This window comes from Dromaius novaehollandiae, chromosome 3, assembly GCF_036370855.1.
Source record: "Dromaius novaehollandiae isolate bDroNov1 chromosome 3, bDroNov1.hap1, whole genome shotgun sequence".
In the NCBI taxonomy this organism is placed as follows: domain Eukaryota; kingdom Metazoa; phylum Chordata; class Aves; order Casuariiformes; family Dromaiidae; genus Dromaius; species Dromaius novaehollandiae.
In genome coordinates this window covers 52,499,473-52,522,755 of record NC_088100.1, presented here as the reverse complement: position 1 = coordinate 52,522,755, position 23,283 = coordinate 52,499,473, and the positions used below count along the sequence as shown (strand labels likewise).

The 23,283-nt window shown below is 38.7% G+C and overlaps 1 protein-coding gene and 1 long non-coding RNA gene across 3 annotated transcripts in view; one reads left to right on the top strand and one right to left on the bottom strand.

The window, feature by feature from the left end:
- The window catches only part of LAMA4 (laminin subunit alpha 4), a 107,620-nt gene extending 86,298 nt beyond the window's left edge, over positions 1 to 21,322 (top strand). For both annotated transcript variants that reach the window (XM_026119994.2, XM_064508892.1), the window contains 14 exons: positions 46 to 188; positions 3,533 to 3,668; positions 4,733 to 4,870; positions 6,470 to 6,603; positions 7,784 to 7,948; positions 8,663 to 8,816; positions 9,480 to 9,673; positions 11,276 to 11,465; positions 12,349 to 12,504; positions 13,285 to 13,444; positions 14,489 to 14,619; positions 16,950 to 17,043; positions 17,994 to 18,113; positions 19,875 to 21,322. In XM_026119994.2, the coding sequence (XP_025975779.1) occupies positions 46 to 188; positions 3,533 to 3,668; positions 4,733 to 4,870; positions 6,470 to 6,603; positions 7,784 to 7,948; positions 8,663 to 8,816; positions 9,480 to 9,673; positions 11,276 to 11,465; positions 12,349 to 12,504; positions 13,285 to 13,444; positions 14,489 to 14,619; positions 16,950 to 17,043; positions 17,994 to 18,113; positions 19,875 to 20,020 (2,061 nt within the window). In that variant the 3' untranslated portion in view covers positions 20,021 to 21,322. The remainder of the gene's footprint in view (positions 1 to 45; positions 189 to 3,532; positions 3,669 to 4,732; positions 4,871 to 6,469; positions 6,604 to 7,783; positions 7,949 to 8,662; positions 8,817 to 9,479; positions 9,674 to 11,275; positions 11,466 to 12,348; positions 12,505 to 13,284; positions 13,445 to 14,488; positions 14,620 to 16,949; positions 17,044 to 17,993; positions 18,114 to 19,874) is intronic.
- Positions 1 to 23,283, bottom strand: part of LOC135327857 (uncharacterized) — a 36,504-nt gene that overhangs the window by 8,788 nt on the left and 4,433 nt on the right. The gene's annotated exons all lie outside the window — the stretch shown is intronic.

Here is a 23,283-nt window from a genome sequence, read left to right as displayed (position 1 = left end):
GACATTTTGGACACTTAAAATTTAAGTACAGGTTCTTCTTTTCAGATCTCTATTATATATCACAATTCTAAGAAGATGATCTTGGTAGTTGACAGGCGACATATAAAAAGCATGGACAATGAAAGAACAGCAATGCCATTCACAGACATCTACATTGGAGGAGCGCCTACTGAGATCTTACAGTCCAGGTTGGTTTACAGCTAGTATTCAATCACTGTTGTCAAGTAATCATCACATTTAAGTAATGTTTTATGACTTGTGCCCAGTGGCTCACAATAAAACATTTTCCCAGCCCAGAGCTCTGAAGGACCAAGGATTAGACATGATTCAGTATGGCTAAGCTCTGATGAAGCTGGTCTAGCTTCAGTGAGGGTAACAAAAACTGCTGCCTTCTTAAAACAGACACTTTCACAGAACCCATGACTATAGAGAAGCACTGTTCCTCCTTACTCTGCAAAAAGTGATCTTTGTAAAACAGAAATGCCTTAGCTGAAGGATCAAAGCCCTTTACCAATTGCATTTTCAAATCTAAAGATGGTATTTTTCCTACTATGCACTTCAGTTCTAATCAGTCTCAGTTTCTCTTTAGACTCAAGTTAGCTGGCTTTGGTGGGTGTGGGAAAGTATAGGTAAGAACAGAAAAATTCTCATTTTCCCATCATACTGTCTGATAGAAGCCAAGCTTAGCCTCAGTAGACTAACTCCCATTTCCTGAAATGGGAACCCACCAGACTAGGGTCACACCCTGGGAGAGCAGGCCTGGGAGAGCAGGCTTAACGAAGGGCATGCTGTTCTGACATGCCATATGCATTCCCTGGGTCAGACAGCTAAGCCATCATTTTCAGAAGGGCTCCAGATGCTGATTTAAGAACTGTCACAACTCTTAACAAAAATACAGTCTCTCTTTGAAATACCCTCTATGTTACAAAATGGAAGATAGCAAATGTTGCATGACAGTTTCTAGGTATTACTGGTAAATCTTCTGAAAACTTACTTTGTTGTCAAGTTAACTGGTTGAATCAATAAATAATGTCACAGATATAAAACACAGATTAAGTTTTTATGATAAGGACAAACTTCCTATAAAGAAAAGTGATGCCTTCTTTCAACATGCAAACAAAATGGTGTCAAGGGAAAAACAGGTGATATAATTTATGCGGCCTCTTTCAAATAGTTCTTTATAAAGGTCTGTCACAAGGAGCTATTAAAAAAACTACTGGGGTGGAAGGGGAAAAGGCTCCAACATATTAGAAAGCAGCTAGGAAAGAGAAAATAGAACATAGTGTAACTCTTCAGTTTTCACATTTCAGCTTTTCAGTATAAAGGATGTACAGCACATGCCCAAAGGATCTCTGCTAAGGCTGGTACTGAATGTATACAGTAATGATCTGTATCAAATCTATATCAAATCTGTCATGATCTATATAGACAAAGGATGGTAAAAACTACCTTGGTTAATCAAGCCTAGAGAAAACTGAAAAAGTCCAGAAGGACCTAGAATATTAGGCAACTGTGCAGCACATGCCCAAATCAATGGCAAGTTAAACTTATTCACAAATGTAAGATACACAACGAATCATATGAATTATGCCTTAAGTTTTCTAAGTGAATTGTGGTCATTCTGCAAAATACCTGGAAGATACTTTCAAAGCAGGAAAAATGGATGCTCAAGGCACAAGTGATATCAGAAAAAATCTGTATACATTGTAAAAATGTGATCGATTATAGTACTTAAAAGCATATAATGAAATGACTTATGCCTAGCTACACCTTTACATTGGATATTGTACTCGGCTTTGGTTCTCATGACAATGGTAGACAACAAAAAGTCCAAATGGTCAAAAACGGTCCAAACCTGGTGACAACATTCAATTTGCATCAGGAACATAAGTCTGTATTAGAATTAAATCATCTGCTGATATTTATACTTTTTCTAGAGAGACTGACATTTGACTGACATTGAGGGACAGAGGCAGAAGGAAGAATTAGCTGTAGTGATACAGAAGGAGTTTAATTTTCTTTCAAAGCAGTATATCTTCACTCACCTCAACAGCACATGCCTCTGTCAACTGTTTTTTTCCCCAAATAAATGAATCTGGAACCACTGTTATATGTTATTTTTCTCACACCTCATTCAGTGCATAAAGCAAAGTGCTAAGGGGAGACAGGAGCCCTGGAGGGTGGGAACTTGAAGGAACAAATTCATAAGAAGCCTTTCTTTAGTTTTAAATCTATCTTCTTTAGTGCCCATTGCTCCTAGAAAATGTTGTTGCTTAAGTTGGTGGTATTTAACAAAAATATTTGTGGTATCCAGCCAGTCACGTGGCCAGTCAGAGTACAGTTTAAACTGATTGACTGATACCCCATATCTTCAGCCAAATCCCACTGGAGCCTTCCTGTTGACTTAGCCTTCCTGCTGATTTCACTGAGGAGCAGATTAGGCCCCTACAGTGCTCCTCCTCTCACCCAATTTCAGATATGCACATCTGTGCTATTCCACCTGACAGTTTTAGCCAATGTAGAAAAATAGGCACTTCCAGAGCCTGATTCATCTGACATGTTCAAATGTCTACCTTACAATGAGATAAATCATAGAAAACTAAGAGAGAAGTAGATGTCAACACTGTCAGTATCATCCCAATTGAGGTGAGAAGAATCCCACTGCTAAAGTTCATGCTACAGAATGTGCAAAGACTGTCTACAGATTAGCCAGGTCAAAACTCAGGATTATTACACATTCATTCCTTCAGTGTATTTGTTTCCTGGTTATCTCCTGGACTGGGACCCAGCAGATCTCATGACATCTCCTGGCTCTACCACAGACCCTCTGTAGACAGGCAAATTTTTTCTTTTTCATTGTGCAGCATGAACATTCTGAGGATAAATTTCATGATGTTTGCCCTATCATAATGTTGTGCTATCTTGGTGAGGGGTTGAGTAGAAAAACGCAATGAGCAGGAGCAGTTGGGATACACTGCTGTGCTATCTACCTCAAACTTGACATTAAAAGGATTCTGGAAGCCCATCTACTGCTCTCATTTACAACTACATAAACCCATTCATCAGCAGTCAGAATTTACTCTTACTTCCTTGACCTCTGTTACTATTATTTGTTATAAAACAGAGATCCAGCTGCTTCCTGAGACAAGAATGGAGATTGCCAATAGAAGCAAGAGAGGAAAACTAAAATATATCTTTTCTAAAACAGTAAAAACTGGAGACAAAAATCCACTGATGTGCATCATAAGTGGGTAGAAATCCACTTAAAAATATGTCCTTTAATTTCAGTATCTATTTTTAGCTTGTTATTTTACATGGGTTTCCTTTCTGATTTCTCATATTCCCAGTATCTTGAGTCCTCGTAACACACAGTGTGGTTAAATAGTTGCTTTACATAAAGATGTAGGAATCGGGCTCTGGTGAGGCAAATAACTGAGGCTCTTCTAAGTCTTTTAGAACACTTTGGCCATAAAACTATGCAGGAGGGCAAGAGTTATTTAACTGCAGCCTGTTTGACACTGTTTTCCAACAGCATCAGCTCACATCTGGCAGGAAGTGTTGGCTTTAAAGGCTGCATGAAGGGTTTCCAGTTCCAAAAGAAGGATTTCAACCTGTTAGAAGAACCAGGAACCCTTGGAATCAGCTATGGGTGCCCAGAGGACTCACTGGTAAGCAGAACACTGTGCTTGAGCTAACAACAAAATTTTGGCAATGGATATGACCACAAGCTCCATATTTATTCCAAATAATGGAAAGGAAAAGTCTTCAACCAAGGAAACTACAATGCATTGATTGTGACTTTTTATTTAGTCTGCTGACATACCATCCAATTTTCATCCTGAATTGCAGCACTAGGTGTTTTACTTGATATTCTTATGATATTTGAGATTGCAATGTGAAGGCTGGATCTGACATAGGCTGTGTACTGTATTCTGAAAGCAAGTATTCCATAGCAATTCAGTTTTTCTTTATGAAACAAAGATAATTGTCCTCAAACACTTCCTAATACAGATGTATGACATGAAAAGGACAGCAAGATATTGACCTTCCAAATGAGTTCTCTTAAGTCAGTAGAGCTCTACCGCTGTGAAACACAGTACAACTGCACCAACACTGAGGGAACTGCTATTTCTTTTCAGATCCCCTCCATCATTCATCATTTACTCATTACAATACAAGGCCAGTAATTCTAAACTGTGTTCACAGTTTTTGTCCTGTAGGCATGCCTATCCAAAGCCATGCCTGGGAAGATGAAGAGGCCCACAACTTCATCCTCTGTAAAGGAGGAAGCTAGCTGCAATTTGTCCTACCTCAGGCTTGGTTTTCCTTCTGAGGCTGAGGACTGTAGACCCCCATTCCATCCCCCAATACAAGTACTCAGTGTAACACAACCTAACACATCTCACGTTGTGATGGTGACTCTGTGCCACACTGTTCAGAGAGAGGCTTTAGCCCTCTCTATTTCTAGTTTTCACATTCATTAACATCAGCAGACTTAGGATGAGTGCAGGAGTCCCCAAGGAAATTGAGAACCATTTGTTAATGCTACACTTTTTTAATACTTTCATGGCATGCAAGGGGCAGTCTATATAAATCAGGTTAAGCCAAGCAGAAAATACTGAAGTTTTATAAAAGAACTGAACTGACTACATCTTTAAAAGAAAGTCTCCTTTTTTACTATTAAAAATGTTTTCTACAGCATACTTGTAACTTTATTTTATTTAACTTGCAGATGTCCCGCAAAGCATATTTCAATGGAGAAAGCTTCATTGCATCAAGCCAAAAAGTGTCGCTCTTCGGTGAATTTGAAGGAGGCTTTAATTTCCGGACATTACAGCCCAATGGGTTGCTATTCTATTATTCTGAAGGAGTGAGTATACTTTTCTTTAGAGTTTGTGTTGTTTTATTTTACCCTTGGATTGTTTCCCAGAATACTAGGGGAATAATGGAATTTTTCACTTCATGTTTTATCAATGGAAAAAGCAGTCTAGAATACAGAAGCATTCAGTGACAGCCACACTTCTACAGTTCGCATTTCATCTACAGATGAAATCCAGCTATACCTAAACATGATTTTGATGCCGAGAAGAGGATTTGATCACATGCCTAGAATTAACATGAATCCCTCTGTGCTCAATAAAATCCACAGGGTAGAAACACAAAGTGGATCTTGCAGTGTGCTCAGCAGCACTGCAATCCCGATTTGGACCTGCAGGTGCTACCAGAGCATAAATAATATTAAGGGATTGATATTTTCCTCCCACGGACAATCCCTAGAAGCAAAGATGAACCAGAGAAAGCTTGTTTGGATTAGTGGGATGGTATTCTCAGCAGTGCTGAGTTGACAGAAATCAGTCAGAAAGCTATTCCCAGATGGTACTTAGACCTCCATGGATGACTGGCAAAAACTATGTTTTAGAATGGCTCCTTGCAGCTACGGGCAGCAGGCTGCCCTAACTGCTCCTGTCAGAGATGAGAGATGGGCAGAATGTGGAGTCACACTCCCAAAAAGGTGAGGGAGCAAGAGGGGTTCTAATAACCTGAAGGCTCAGACTTACCTCTGCAGCAAGCGTAAACTCTGATGACAGGAACATTTGCTACCACCTGCAAACATCTATTCTGCCATCGTTGCAGAAGATTACCAGCAATGCAGCAAAGAAGGCTGTATAAGACCTATATCCACTCCTGAATTTTTACATTTTATAGCCTGAAGTATTAGTATATACTGAACTAAGTCACCATGTCAGTTATCCAAGCTACCTGCATAAATAAGGCAGAGCCTGTAGTGCAATAACGTGTTTTCTTGTATCACCTTACACATCACTTCTGGTTTCAGCTCAAAAGCTCTAAGCCTATGAGATGCCAAGTGCCCTATTTAACAAATGGAGATTCAGCTACTCAGCACTTCACAGAATCAGAGAGCATGATTCCTGTGACTGTGCAGTGACAATGCTTGTTCTAATGGAACAGATAATATTCCTGTTATGTCGGGCTGTGATCCCATATGCCTGACCCAGATAGCAAATCATATCTCTAAGACCATTTTGAGTGATTAAATGAGTCTGATCAAAGGGAATTAGGAAAAGAAAATAAAGTATTGTTCTTATGAGAGCAGGGATCTTACAGTAACAGCTGCTCTATACAGGACCGTAACAAGGGTACCAGACACCCAAATCAAATATAAACATCATAAACTGCTAGATGGAAGGAGCTCATGTGACAGATACATGAGACATAGTCAGCAGCAGAATTCCCAGAATTCAGGCTTAAAGAACAGAAAGAATATCAATTATAATGCGATCATCTCCTTCTTTGCTTCTCAGTCTACCTCTCTGCAAAGAGAGTAAAACTGGGGAAAACAGCAAGAAGAAATATTTTAGGGAAAATAAATACAACAATAAAATGCACTGGACTGTTAACTTTTCCAGTGTTACACATGCTTCTGAAGATGCTTTTCTCTGTATTTCAGTCAGATGTGTTATCCATCTCTATGGACAGAGGTGCTGTCGTTTTAAATGCAAGTGGAATCAAAGTTCAATCATCAGACCGAAACTACAATGATGGAAAAAACCATTTTATCATTACTTCTGTCACACCAGAAAGGTAAAGATGTCCAGCATCTTTTATTCCCTGCCTTTAGAATATAAATTTTTCTTGTAAAGAACTCGTTATCGTTTAATATTCTCTTTCAAAGGGATGTTTAGGCATTTTTTTCACTGATTTTTTTTTAACTGATTAATTTGCTTTAAAAAAAATACAAAGCCAAAATCGACGTGATTGAAATTTGGCCTATTTGGCCTGAGGATAAAATGCTAGGAATTTTTAGTAAAACTAAAAGAAAAGAACAGTGTTTTTCAAAGCTTAGCTCCTGATTGCCCTCAAGTATGAAAGCAGTTTAATATAACTAAAAACTAGCATCAGGGTCATTCTTCATCAGTTTTTTGGGGTTTTTTTTTTCGATTTTTTAAAGCAATCCCAAATTAACCATTGAATTATTCTACTATTGTTTTCTATGTTAAACATTTTCTTAAAAGGTCAAAGAATCAAAGAATCTTTCTTTTAGAATCTTAACTATGCAGGTAAAAACAGGTCATTCTGTTTCCAAACTGAAATGGAGACTTGTACATATAACTTCTGACATCCAAGAAATATGGTCTGAAAAGCTGCAAGTGCAATATGGTGCCTTGAAACAGTGTTGAGAACTGTCATATTTCCCTGAGTGTTCTGAATTCTGAATTTGCCAAAAATCAATGCCTGATGCTTCAGATAATAGTCAGTTTCATATTAAGGCAGTAGAATCCTTCCTGATTTCTGTAGCAATTGATTTGCTTGTTGCAAAATGAGATTAGGTAAAGACCATTGTATAAGCTAAAACAGGAATGTGTGTGATGAAAGAGAAACAAAAAGGGATGGAGACATAAAGGAGAAGGATTAGCACGTGCTTGTATCTCATTTTCCCAAATGGTGGCTCCATCCATTTATTAATGATCTCTTTGTTTATGTATCTTCATTGATCGGACTGTAGTTTTCTGGACTTCAGGATTAACGCCAAGATATCATATCAGGACATATGTGGACTGTGGACTCTAGGTTGCTAGTGGGCTAATTGCAGTACTGCTCATTGCACAACTGGAAATGAGAAGATGTTCTCATGACTTTGAGCATTACCACTCACTGATTTATACACTGAACACAGCATTTGGGGTGTACATAATATGCTGTCTAATAACCAGCATGGACTTTTCCAAAACCAGTTTATAAAATGGATGCTTTGTCCTTGCAGATATGAGCTGACTGTTGATGACAAGAAAGAAAGCAAAAAGAAGCCAGCTAAGGACAAAGCAGGGAAAAGCCCTGACAGTGTCAAGAAGTTCTATTTTGGTGGCTCTCCCCTCAGAACGCAGCAAGCCAACTTCACTGGTTGCATAAATAATGCCTACTTCACTAGGTATGTAGCATCCTCCCAAACACATTATCAGGCAATCGGGGTCTGACAGCTCAGACAGTAACTACTCAGGAGAATTGATTTATTTGCACAATAAAAACATTTCTCTTATTTCGTGAGGCTAGTCAGTATGTTTGAATACCTTTCTTACCTTATTTGCCATGAAATCTGTTCACGCAGACCTCCTAGGTTAAGAAATTGTTGAAGCGGGAATAACTGTTGACGTAAATCAGCTTTCAGTACTGCACCTGCTAATGCCTTTGGTGCAGTGTATAATTTGCATAGCTGTAATTTACATTTATATTATGTAGCTTGCAGTTCTGCCTTTGAAACAAACTGATAATACAGCATCTCACAGAAGCTGTTGAAGTTAGGAGTTTGGTCATGTGGAAATGGTCAGAATTTCTTTATCTTAATCACTTTATGAAATACTCTTCTATAGAAAACTTTAAAGTAAATTTGGTGCTGCAGATTCTGACTCTGTTTATGCAAGCATGAATATAACAGACAGAAGTAGTATAGGCTGCCCATATTATCCAAACATTCTGATTAATGTGTGTTTTTAATCAAGGATCCAAGATGAAAAAAGCCCATCAAAACATCATTAAAATACAAATGCAAAATTCTGTGATTTCTATGAAAACTATTGCAATATTTGCAAACAGCTGTTCTTGTCACTTTTCAGTCAGTCAGTCATATCCCCTCTTTGAAACACAGGCTGGATCGAGAGGTTGAGGTGGAAGATTTCCAGAGGTACTCTGAGAAAGTTCAAACTTCTTTTTATGGATGCCCTGTTGAATCTCCTCCAATTGCTCTTCTCCATAAGAAAGGAAAAAACTCATCAAAAGCCAAAGGAAATCGTAATAAAAAGGTTTGCTACAAACTGCTTCAGTACCACCTTAGAACTTTCCAAAGCTGATATATACTGTGTCATGATTGTAAATTCTCCAAATCATGGTTCCAAAATGTACCACTTCAAGAATACTTCAGCTATAAGATAAGCAAAGGTCTTTGTCCTTTTGAATATTCCATCACTACAAATACCTGCCCTGACCTGATCTAGTCTATGCTTGCATCATTCTGTCTTACTAGAACTGTGAAACGCAATTTCTGACATCTTCAGGAAAGCACCGCAGAAAGAACCTTCTTTGATTTCTTCTATAGCCTAAAGGCAGTAAGCTTGCTTCTGTTCTCAGCTAATTCCATGCGGCTCTGTTGGGTACAATTAACATGCATTAATATAAAGGAGAAAAAAAACCCTCTTCTAGCAAGCAGAACTTATGGTCCAAGCATGTCATATTATGACTGTAGTATATCCTACATCATTGAGAGCAGAGGGCAAAAGATTCAAATAGAAAAACTGCAACAGAATTAAATTGTAAACTACATTAGCTACACAGTTAGGAATTCTTGGAACCATTCTTATTTTTTTAAGGAAAACATATATTGCTAGTTTATATATAAATGATATTGCTATTTTTAGTATGTTCCATCTTAGTTAACATTTCTGGTTCACGGTTCTCTTTGTATGAAGGTGGGAAGAGATAAAGACAAGATCTCACAGGCTTCAACTGGCCTCAAAAAACTGTATCAGGAAGTGAATATGCACAGAGACCCTCAGTGCCACTTGACTATGAATCCCAAGGCAACCGAACATGCATACCAGTTTGGAGGAACAGCAAACAGCCGGCAAGAGTTTGATCACATACCAAAAGATTTCAGTGAAAGGTAAAGGAACTTTAGAAATAAAAATGAAATACACTGGGAAGGACAAAGTAGTATTTGAAAGGAAAAAAATGACATATTTCTGCTCTTAGCCTGGTGCTTTTTTGTTTGTGTGTTATATCTAAGGCAAATTTTTATATACATAATGTTTTTAGGATATATTAGTAGGTGTTACTTCAGCTATTACTCCAGCTGAGTAAGAGTAATAAATTGAATATGTTTCCAGTTACATCCCTTTTGTAGACTCTTAAGACAATGAGTCTTCTTTCCCATTCGTATGAAGGCTTTCAGGATGTCAGTTCTATACAAGTAGTGTACCATTGGTCTCTACGGAAGAAGTACTGGCACTTGAACAGAGCTGGAAATGAACATGATAGTTCACCAAGAAATGAGGCACAGTTGTGTGTTTAGAGGACCATGGCAGCTGTTTAAAACTGCTTGGGAACCTACATAGTGCAGCAGGACATAAAGCTATGAAAACCATGTCCAATTCAAGCCAGAGTGGAAATACAAGCAATTAATTATGAGCCCAGCTATTTTGGATATTTAATCCTCAGGCTCCCACAGGACACGCTGCATGGTATCTTATGACCACCAATGGATCTTAGTTTAATACTCTCCATGAAGGACTACAAATTCAACAACATAGCACTTTCTGGAAGCATACCAGATCACTAACTCAGAAAAGAAGAGTGCTATTTCCTGACTTAAATAATAGAATCATTACATTTGTGTTAATTCAATAGTGTTTTACTTGGGGCAGTCCTGATGGTGTCTATTTGAGACAGAAGAGGGAAAATTCAAACTCCAACATGTCTGTTCATCCCTAGAAGATATATTTTTGCTATATAACTGCTATTACAGCTTTGTTGTTGCAAAGTTTATTTTAAAAAACAATGACTTATGATGTTTTAAAACAACTTCTATTGTCAGGGGCCTAAATTTGCATGTGGAAGGTACACACTGCAATGGAGCATGTAATGTATAGATCCCTCATATAATACCAGGAACAGAAGCTAAGTTAATTAGGTGACCTGAGAAGCAAGAGTAATCAGTTCTGGCGCTGCCCCACACAAATACAGCTTTGCCATTTTTTAGACCCAAAGCAATAGTACCAACCCCTTGAGAAATCTTCACTGTTCACGCTGTGTTGAACCGAGTCAAAGTAAATGGCAATGTCGTCTTGAACTTCATGAGAAACCACTAGAAAGCAGAGGCTTAGCAACAATTCTAAAGTAACACTAAAGATTTGTGAGCTGTCAGGTTTCCACAGCATCAAAGGAAATGTTAAAAAGTCCACCAACATTGCTATTTGACAGGAATGGATACATAGTGTCCATGCTGTCAGTTGACTGGTTATCTACATTGATTTTATTCACTCCAGAGATTCTGTTTTTTTGAAAATAACTTCCTTGCAAGGTGGCTTTTTCTCTAGCTTTGACTCCTACTCCAAAAATCAGTAAGGAATGCTTCTCAGAAACACCATTTCCCTAAAGGACATGCATCTTCCTTGGGATGAGAGGAAAATCTCAATCTTCCTCTCTGCAGATTGATTTCTGTGAATTATATCTGCTCCAATATTAATATTGTGTTTTTATTTGCCAGAGCTCAGTTCTCTATCAGTCTGAAAACTCACTCATCTCATGGCATGATTTTCTACGTCTCCGACCAAAAAGAGACCAACTTCATGGCCATTTTCGTTGCTCACGGCCGACTCATTTTTATGTTTAATGCTGGTCATCAGAAGATAAGGATTAAAAGCCAGGAGAAATACAATGATGGTCTTTGGCACAATGTAAGTGGAAGAAAGCAATGACTAGGAAGACATAAGCTTCAAAAGGTGCAGTAAAGATGCTGCTGATTTGACAGCTGAGGGAGTTTTCATTCCTGTGTTCATAACCATACCTATGTGTTGAGAAACTTCTGCTAATATTTTTAAGTCTTCCATGCAGAATTTTACGAAGTCATTAACTGGGGATAGGAGAGTTTAATTTGTCAATCAGTTATAAAAATCTAGCAATTCCCCACGCTAACAGCTGATCAGAAATGACAGAAGCAAGCAGAACAGTAAGGCAATAAAAAGCCAAATCAGCTAGGAAGTAAGGGCTAGAGTATTTCTGTCAGGCACATTTTTCTGAAGTGCCTAAGCATGAGGCATAGCCGTCTCAGGCTCCCTCTGTAGACCATGAAATTTAAAAGACAAATTTAGGGGGCAAGGTGATTTTCCCTCTGCAGGTACCTGTGTCTTCTCACTGACTACAGAGAAAACCCAGTTATAAGCTCCTAACTTAGGCATTTAAGTGCTTAAGCACTTAAACATGTTTTAAAGCAGGTTGGATGAATCCAGACCGTATAACTGGAGAAGACTGTAAGAATTATAAAAGTGTAGCAATGAATCATATATGTGAATATAAGATGGGCAGATCTCAGTAGATCCTGTGAGATCTTAACTACCTCTGCCTTGTATGCCAAAATGGTAAGACAGAAGTTCTACTATTAAATCTCTATATGAATGTGAAGAGAGTTGTTCAGCAAAGAATAGTGGCAGTTAATAAAATAGGCTTGTAGCATATGACTGATAAGCTTTTTGTCTGATTTCTTACCTTCTTCCACTACACAGTAGTGTTCCCACAACACATGAAAGTAATCCTCCAGATTTTTTTTTCCTCCCTTTCTAGGTGATATTTACAAGAGGAAAAAATATTGGCCGCTTGATAATTGATGGTCTCCGAGTATCAGAAGAATCTTTCAGTGGTAGTGCTAATACTTGGCAAGTCACTGAACCCTTGTATATTGGAGGTGTATCTCCAGGAAAAGCTGTGAAAAATATCCAGGTAAGGTAGACACCCATTACATCACTACATATCTCTATGTATAGCTAACACAAAAGTTGACTCTAGGGGTGAACTGAAGCAAAAGCTATCAACCCTTGGCATGCTGAGGAGCACACAGCTCAGGTCAAGTGGATAGTGGAAGCATACTGGGCTAGACTTCAGCAGATTTGCAGCAGCAATCAGCAATCAGGAAAGCCAGTGGTCCCTGAGGAATAGAGAAATCCTAGTGACATCCAAGCTTAGATGAGAGAGGTAAAGTTAGGTGAGATCAATTTCACTCTCAGGTCTGAGATATAGATGAGTACTAGGATTTAGTTGAGGTTTTAGTGCTGTCTCAGTATCTCTCCTGAGACAATACCTAGAGGTCAGGATTCTGCTCCACATTTTGGATGTTCAACCAGATATGCCTCCCAGGTAATCTTTGGCAATATGTGCCTAACAAGACAGCCACACTGCTCAGAGAAAGTAGAGTCCTTTCTTGCTTTGAGGGTATGAGGTATGACTGGTGTAGTACTGCCTTGCTCTACTTGCACTTTGTTTCTCATTGTTCTATATGGATCCTTTGAGAAACAGTACAAGCTAGACTTACCTCGAGGTCATCTGAGAGACATCAGAGCATAAGAAAAGCACCTGTCCTGCTTCTCTTTCTTAGATTTAATTCAAAACCGATACACCAGAGAATCATGGCCTTAGAGATCACAAACAAGCACAAATTGGGGAGAAAAGTTTCTTACCTTCCATAAGCAATTTATCTACTAATCATGCTTTTTGTTTCCTCAGATTAATTCAGTCTACAGTTTTAGTGGTTGTCTCAGCAATTTACAGCTCAATGGAAGATCAATTACTTCTGCTTCACAGACATTTAGTGTAACGCCTTGCTTTGAAGGCCCATCAGAAGCAGGAACATACTTTTCATCAGAAGGAGGATATGTCGTGCTTGGTAATATACTACTGAATAAATGTATCCAATAATAAGACCTTAGTCTTATCTACTGTACTTTAGAATGGCACATGTAACAGACAGATGTGGTAATTTCATAGTCTGTGAGCTGTAAGGACTATTAGATACAGATCATTATTGTGCTAAGCAGCTGGTGCTGAGCGGTGAGAATGTCACCATGACACTAGATAAATAGTTGCATATATGTATGTATATATACATATGTATATATTTAAAATAATTAGAATCATTTCACAGAAGAATAATTATAATATGATAAAAATTACCGTAGAAAAATGTAAGTCAATGGGGCTAAGACCATGTACACCAACAAATGGTCACCCCTTAGTCTTTAATTAAGAAAACAGTATGTGATTCAAAAATCCTAATGAAAGGCTTTCTGTAATTCCTGACAATGAACAACATGACAGAATACATCTTTTCTGTCATTTAAGCCTGCTGTGTTCCAGGAAGTGTTTTATGAGGTTTTTTTGGTCACATAGGCTCTGATCTGAATAGGAAAGGAAACAGAGCAACCCTATCCATTGGCAACACCAAGAGGAACTACACGCTGTTTCTAATTTGCTGCCTGGCCTGTCACCAGATATAGAAAAAGAGAGTTTCTACTACTGAATCATCAAATCTCAAGTGAACTCCCACTCATTGTATAGACTGCTGAATGTCAAGCAAATTGCACAATACGAAACTGCCTAAAAAAATACACAGAAATTATTTTCTGCTTTCCATCATATTGCTAAGAAGTGTTTTTAAACAAAATACATACTTTTTAAATAATGAGGAAAATGAAGTTATTATTCATACTTCAAGGAAGCAGAATAGACAAAAGTAGAAATGGGTCACATATGATGATACATCATACTATCTCTTCAAGTATGTCCACTGGCACATGTTCCAATAGTTACAACAGGAGGTTGTAAATAGGTTCCACCCAAGGACTTTGAATTTCCATTTTGACTTTGAATAGATGTCCAATTTCATCATTAACCCCGTACAAGAAAGAATGTTATTCTTTTTCCCTCACAGATGAATCCTTCAGTTTAGGCCTGAAATTTGAAGTCGTTTTTGAAATACGTCCCCGAAGCAGCTCAGGAATCCTAATGCATGGTCACAGCGTGAATGGGGAGTACTTGAATATGCACATGAAAAATGGACAGGTATAATGAAGGTCACATTCCTTCCACTGCTTTGACTGGTTCCTCCATCTACTTGGACTCTGTGCTACATGCAGCTTTTGTCTTACAAATTTGCCATTACTTGATTCTTATTTCTCTCCTAAATATATTAAGCGCTTAGATTAGGCAACCTACAAACTTCTTTTAATAATCATAAAATAACATCTAGCATAAAAACAGACCACTTGACTGGTACTAACAATAAATATTTAATGTGTAGGTGAAAAGAAGCATGAGCACTGACACTTCGGTGCTGCTCTTTCATCCACACATTAAAAATGTATAACAATTACGAGTAAGATGATTTCATTTCTGCCTGATGAATTTTTATTTCTTGCACTTTAAAAGCAAAATCTCAGTTGCGCTTATTGTCTTCTTGTTTTAACACACGTGCGTGATGGAGAAGTGAGGGAGAAGGAAAGTTCTGACTGCATGTTGATATGGTTACTAAAGCCTCTGGATTTTTGTAAGGCTGTGAATTGAATGAGAAAGGTTTGAAATTAACTTTTCAGATTGTTGTTGTTGCTGTTGCTATCCTATGTTCACTGCTAAAATCTGCATCCCTTCATGGCAGGCATTATACACATGCAGTAAGGAGCTGTAGTCTAAAAAGACAGAACAAGCAAAGGTTTGGAGCAGGAAAAAAATCTTTTTTCTCCTCTTTGAAGAAAAAAAGCTCAGGGCATAATCAAGTGAATGGGCAGTGTGGGTGTTCTTAACCACCACAGTGCGCTACCCAGCATTTAATTGTCAGTGAGGTTGTCTGTTCTGGGCTAGAAATAAAGAACCTGGAGATATTTGTCACCTCTGCTATTGGAACAGGAACGTACAGCAGAAGCACTGAATGGACATTTCAACAGTATCCTAAAGCAAGCATCTGATATAGATGGGATGAACTATCATTCGGAGAATCTATTGTTCTATAAATCCCATTCTTACAGCTGTAGCTAGTCCTTAGTAAATTAACAGAGAACTTCTTATAACCACAGTGCATCTCTGTGTGTCATGGCACACTTAAAGCTTCCATCTATATACAACTGATTCAGCATAGCACTTCTTACATAAAGGTCTGAAGAAAGCTTTGAATATCCAGACGCTTGTTTTTTTCCAGTTGTATCAGTTGGTCTAATAAAAGATAACTCTTTTTCTTTCAAACATCAGTTCCAGCATAATGCATATGGGAGTCACAAACAAAATTCACTGTGGAAAAGCAGATCTCCCTGCTTGTCACCAAAACAGGCCTGCCAGTTAGTCTGTTAGTAAGCATCTGTGTTTTTACCATTAACTGTCTGCTCTCTTCAAATGCATTACCAAGGACCTGTTTTGTGAAAGCATTTTTGCTGAACAAATAAGAATGATCAGCAATTCATTTTTAAATGCCTATATCTCCATCAGTACAGCTTGTCTGAGTGATTTATTAAGGAGCCACTTTCCCTCATGATTCTGCATTTGCTTTAACTGTTCCAATAGATCTTGTCCAAGGGTAGATGAAAAGGAAGATGAGGATCATTTCATTTCGTTTGCTGGTGCCCTTGTGCAAAAAGTTAAAACATTCCTTAGCTACTGCTATACTGAAATAAAGATCCTCTAAAATCAAATATAAGCTGCTTCCTTGCATCATTGTCAGTCAACAAGCTGTCAACATTATAAGGGACAAAGTGGTTTGGAATCCTCTGACAACTGTAACTAGGAATCCCATGCTCTGCAACAGGGCACAGTGCTGCTCGGCCAGTGCTGTGGCAGTTTCTATCCGGAAAGATACTCACCCATGTAATTAATGCGGAGGTGCAAAATTCAGAATTAGGTTCACTTTCTAGCTCTGCCACAGATTTTCTCATAAGCTTGAACAAGTAACTTAACAGTCATTCCTAAGTTCCCTATCTGTGCCTTTCTCTCATCTTGTCTGTTTGTTTAGATTTAGGTTTTTCATGGCTGTTTCTTATTAAGTGGCTAGCAAGATGCCAAAACATCATCTGAGGCCTCAAAACACTAATTTAACACACAGGAAATTATAGAGTCGCTCTTCTGGAAAATTTGAGTGAAATTAGCTGTTATTTTTGAATGAATCTTTTCTTGAACACTCTTCCCTGAGTTCCAATCAGAAATGTTGCAGAAATATTGAATCTAAAAAAAAATTCAAATTAGAAAGGTGCTTTATTTTAATGATTGTTTTGAGAATTTGCATGAAGCAATGTTTTCCTGTCACTTACATACTAGACATGTTCTGAGTGGGGAACATAGCATTAGTGCAACAGTAGATAAAAAGAGAACAGGAGGGGTTTTACAATGACAACTACATTATTTTCCTCCAGGTTACTGTGAAACTGAATAATGGAATCAGGGATTTTTCAACTTCAGTGACACTGAAACAGAATCTCTGCGATGGCAGATGGCACCGAATTGCAGGTCAGTAAAACTTGATCATTCCCTTAAGAAAGATAACAGAGCCAAATTCTCCATCCTCAGCTATCCATCTCCATGGGCCAGCATACTGGGAATAGAGTCATATTTTTAGTTACTCCCTTTCACCTGTCAAGATGAAAGTTTGTGTCTTGTATTGCCTTGAAAGAGGCAGTCCTTGTCCTCCTCCAAACATAGTGATTGTAGAGCTCACTGGAAGGACAAACACAAGTTCCTGCCAAGCACAAATGAAGGTTGGAAGCTCCTTTTCACAGAACATGGACAGCCTAGGTGAAATGCTGGCAACCTTTCCTAAGTGGTATGCCAGATGATATTCTTCTTTCCCCAGTTTGAGGTTAAATATATTGATAGAACACAGTAGCTGCAAGGAGATGCCGCCTTTAAAGGTCAGCTAACAGGCCAGGTCTGGAGAGTCCCTGCCTCAGACTTAGCTACAGTCAGAATTTTGTCCCTGTCACAACAGCCATCCTTCATTCTTAGGTTTCAAACCAAAAAGTATATCTAAACCACAGGTACTTGAAACTCCTCTAACTTCCTTTCTAGAAGCTCACTTGGGATGCCTTCCAGCACCATGTCCACGAAAGACATCGATGCGTACCACTCCCCCATGTATTCTAGTTTCTTTCTGAAGGAAACCCAGGCACACAAGCAAGGAGGAAACCTCACTGCATCCCAGTAGGTCCCCTATTCAGAATGACTTGGAGAACTGGATTATGCAGCATACCTGCCCTGCAGCCTAGACACTGCCACAAACAATCAAGGGCCTCACTCAGAAGTGACTTTGCTCCCACACCCTCATCTTGCATTGGCCCTGCTCCGTGACAGACGGCCCGCATACTGGCACTCAGATCAGACATTCCTGTCTGTCACAAAACCCTCAAATGCTGCTTTTTATGACTATGGATCTTCTTGATGCCTGTTCCTTCTTGTTACAGTTATTAGAGATGCTAATGTGGTGCAGCTGGATGTGGACTCTGAAGTCAACCATGTGGTAGGGCCACTAAATCCAAAGGCAATTGACCACAGGGAGCCAGTGTTTGTTGGAGGTGTGCCAGGTAAGTTTTGGCAGCCTTATGGTATCGTTCCCAAATTTTAACACTACTTTCTCAGGAAACATAGAAGCTTTGTTTTCATTTCAAAAAAGAATGAAACATGCACACTATTCATGTGAACAACCTGGTATAATTCAAAGGCTCAGGAAGAGCTGATCAGAGATGTTTTACCTCAAGTTCTCCAAGAAAAAAGTGCTGCTTCATTGAAATTAAAACATTCACATTGGTCAGGCATGGAGTCAGTAGAGGAGTCAGCTTGCTAGAAAAAAAATCACTTTTCCCCCCACTTTTTCTTCCAGTAAAGGCTTACTGTTTTTTAAAAAATTGGGTCTTTTTTCAGTGGGTTTGGAAAATCACTGTTAGTTGTAATTCTAATTGAAGTCTCAAGGTTTTGTTGCTGGTAGGCTGCTTTCCTCTTCTTCAAGCAATGGCTTCTTTGAACACCATATAAAACATGAAGATTCTTATTCTGACTAGTGATTTCTATTGCACAGATGTCTGCTAATGTGAATTTGTGACTCACAGACCATCTGTGTAGCGTGGGCCAAGATTACTACATTTACTTCCCTTAATCAACAGACAGAGCTACTCTGTTGGGGGTTCATATGCAAACTGTAATCAACACTACGTGATTCATTTTTTAAGTCATCTCCTGCACATTTCTCACTGAAAACATGCAGCATTATTTCTCTGTGCCTTGCATGCCAATCATGAAGAGCTCTAACAATCCAATTTATTATATTGCTTATCTTGGATTAGTGGCTTGAGTGCATGATGTTCTCATCCATCCCACACTACCAGGAGGAAAAACGAGCCTAAAGGGAATCATAAAAACTATGTGCACATGCCTGCATACTCTTTAATTCCAAATTGGAATTTTATTAGGACAGAACTCTTCCCAGAGAGATAATATAAAGTGGTAATTGCAAATGCTGTTCTGCTTCGAAATAGAACTTCCTGATTCTGCATTAATTATAGAATACTAAAGTAATGCCATTCATTGGCTCCATAATACTATTATTGCCCTGGCACAGAAGAATCCTATAATGAACTTCACAACAACAATGACAGTATACTAACTAATACCATGTAAATACAGCAGACTAAACAAAAACCTAACAAATCAGACACAGCTGATGATATATCTAATGTTTAACGAAATTACAAATATGCAGCCTCGGATTCATCTGCTCCATTATTTAAAAGAGAATGTACTGTCCAAAAATGCAAGATTGAGCCTCTACTGACTATGTGTTATCAAGAATTTTGCTTAAATGTAGATGACTTCCCCTGCTTACTCTAATTGCCTCTAGGACACCAGCAGTAGCCCAGACATTTAAAAGGACTCACAGAAGATGCAACAGAGCTGCACTCAGTAGCCTATAGGGAGAAGAAAAAAAAAAAAAAAAAAGAAAAAGCCATGGAAGATTCTTATCATATATATATATTAGAATGCAGGCAGCAACTTTCCTTTCATACATGCAAGCTGTTTGGTGGAACAAAAATACCTTTCATATATTTTGCCTCTTCCAAAAGCTGACTATTCCCGTGTCTAAAGTGACTAAACTTTTTTATACAATTGGAACTTGTTTCAATTTCATTGATGGACTGATCACATGTAGAATGTACTATGGCATGGGCTCCTTGAATAGAATACTGAACTGCAATTGAGAAGACTCAGGTGCCATTACCAGTTCTGCCAATGAACTGATTTTGGTCATCATCAGCTCTAACTTTTTTTGTTTGTTTGTTTGTTTCTTCCAGAGTCTCTGCTAACATCCAGCCTGACTACACGCAACTCCTTCATTGGCTGCATTCGTAACTTCATGATTGATGAAAAACCAGTGAGTTTTAGTAAGGCAGCTTTGGTTAGTGGTGCTGTAAGCATCAACACATGTCCAGCAGCCTGATACTGCATCGCATCAACACTGCAACATTCCTTAGAGCACAGAATGAAAAATAAACCAAAAGAAACCATGTTCTTTTCTTTACCAACGCGGAGAAAAAAAATGTGAATATCTCAAAGATCCATCTAGAGAAAGCAGCACATTTAGGGTCACTTCTAATGTTTATATGCCACCAAAAATCACTGACAAATAAAGAACTGTTGTTTCTGCAGTTCCCTTATTATACCACAAGAGTGAGCTTTACCATTTCCTATAGTATATGCATGGCCAGGCCTACAACACTGTTACATGAAAATGTTGGATTATAAAAGAAATGAAAACTATATTAAATATGTTGCTTTCAAGATAGATCCTGTACATCATTTCATTCGATACCATAGGCTATCCTTTGTTTACTATGAAAAGATTTGCTAATGCACATTAAAGAATAAAGCTAGATAATAGACTTTCATTGCAACTAACTGTGTTCAAAGATTTTTCAGTCTTCCATTCAACTCATGTATATAGTCTCTAATTAAAATAGGGAGCAGAGAGGATACTGATTATGTAAGCTTATAAACAGTGAAAAATTAAAACACATTTAATTCCACTTCTAGCACTTCTAGACTTCGTGGATATATTCTAGCATTCTAGCACAATGTGAAGAAAGGACGTATATTTTTAAAACGGACACTTTAATTACATAACTGACCACTTACCTAAACCAGACAATTTTAAAACAATGACTGCTTAATTTAGTAAGGAGTAGGAGAAAATTTTAAATTTCGAAATTTCAAGTTACTGATTATATTTTTTCTCTAAATTTATCAATACATTTATCATATAAATAAATCAAAGCACCAAATCCAGAAGCTGATTGTCATCTCATTTGCACTAACATAGCAAAGTAAGCATCAAGTGTAGAAAGGCGAATTAAAGTCACAGTTTCAGCCAAATCTGTATCACATAAATTATCACTTTCTTGTGAGACTGCTGCAGGGCTTCAGTTTACTGTAGGGCTTCAGTTTACAGCAATAATCCTCAAATTGGGAACAAACTCCTGTTGAATGTATCCTGGAAGATGCGTGCTGAGGTGAAGCTGGGAGTGAAATAGGAAGATGCAATGAAAAGGCAACGGACTGTAAATCTGAGCTGTGTTAAAACAGCAGAAGAAGGTGGATGGAAGTTAATACCAAGCCTCAGTCCACAGTGGGCCTAAATGTCAAACAAGCACAGCTCACTTGCAAAACTTGGTCTCTTGAACGACAAGGTATAAAACATCAAAGCCATTCTTTTCTTTTAAGAATAAACTGTTGTTGCCAGAAAGTTTATAATTGCTGGGCAAATTATTGTTGGAACCGATTCAAAATTTGACCAGCTGCAAAGCAGGAAAGTGTGAAAGGGAGGATAAAGGACAATCCTCAAAACTAAAATTTATGGGAACTCATGTAAAGCACAGAATCTGATACAACTAGAATCCAAAAGTCTTGAATCAATTGACAGCTGGAGGAACCACCAGAATAAGACATGTGTGTCAGCAATAATCAGTAGCTTGCTTACTACTCTCTCAATAGGAGAAGTGTTTTGACAGACTAGTGGTCTTGGCTCACTCTGTGTGAAAGAATTGTAGGGTCCAGACAGACCACTGCCCAGGCCAGGGATGATAACAGGATCTCTGGGTGACACAGCACGGCAGAGAATAGGCGCAGAGGGACTCTGGCAGGTGGGAGCCTGTCACTGCCTCTCCACTTGTCTCTAGAGCCCAACATTGGGGGAAAATCACAGTGGTGAATGGATGAGAGGAGATAGTGTGGATTCCAGCAGCCATTGCTTCTCTTCCCACCAGCCTTGTCGGCTCTGTTCCATCTTTCAGCTCCATGTATGTTCTAACAGCCTTCTCCTGGATAGATCTCGCATTTTGTTCCCAGAAACTCTCAGGCAATATGCCCCCAGGACAGATTCCCTTCGCACCCCAATAGGGAGGCCCCCTACTTCTGGGAGTGGTATACAGCCCTCTCTTTTCCAATACAGCACTCCATAGACCACTGTTCAGAAGCAAGCAGTAAAAGTACTCCTCTGCAGTTTCTCTGCATCAAGCACACCATGGATCCCCAAATCTAAATGCCTTCAAATGCCATGTTTTCCTCAAACACCCAAGAAAATATGCCTCTTCAACTCTTCCCTGTTCCCAGTTACTACCCAGATTGTGAGGCTGTGGTTTCACAAACAGCCGAGTCGTGTAACAGCTTGCTGCCATCAGAAGGTTTAGCTCCTGCCTTTTCTCACTTCCTGACGTGCTCCCAGCCGCACAGTCTTGCCCCCTTCAGTGTACCAGCTCTGGAGCACATCAGACTCATTGTCCCCTTATTCCAGCAGAAAACTCTTTGGGCTTTTGGTTTCGGGGAAGGGTTTTCCCCAGATCAGTGAGATGGGCCCCCTATAGGTATCAGAGCTCATGCAAGGTGTCTTGGTTGTGCAGTTGAGAGCCGGGGTGAAGAAGTGAGCAGAAGCTTCTCCCCTTTCAGTGGCAATGAGCTGTCAGATTGGCTCATTCCATCTCATGTCTCCACAGCCTCAGCTAACCTTCCTCATGCCCCAGTCTCCAGTACCCTATTCTGGAGAGAAGACAGCAGATTCTCTGCTTATATATGTTCATTACAGGGATTACTGAAATTCCTTTCAAGGTTGACTGCAGCTGCTAAGCAGAGATAGCCAAGAAGAGCATATGCTTGTGCCCCCTAAGAGCACCACAGTTTAGTGAATGTTGGTATTTTAAATGCAGCATTGTACATTAACTGGTCCATACATACTCAGGATGCTCTTCCATCTTACGTCTACTTCAAGCTAAAACATATTTTCTCATATCCATATCCAAGCTCTGGGAATAAATAATATTTTTCTTAGACATACTTACTTAAGTGAGAATTCTTTTTGGTGGGCTTTATATGTAAGAATGATTTTCCTGATTAATCAGTCCTTATACTTTATACATGGAAAATTAAAAATACAGTAAAATAGTACTGAATAAAAACATGCATTAAAATTCATAAAATGCTACCATTCAGTTTACTTCTCTTTAATATATATCTAAAGCTAATCAAACACACCAGTGCTTGTGGAGGATTATTGTCCTCAAGTTTTCTTTCTAGGCCTCGAAGATGCAGGTTTTGCCTCTGCAGGAAAGGGACTCCAAAGAAAAATATTACTGATCCAGAGGATACTCGCAGAGTCAGGAGAGAGTACAGAATAATGCAAGTTTCCTTGCCCCCGGTATCCACATGGACCTT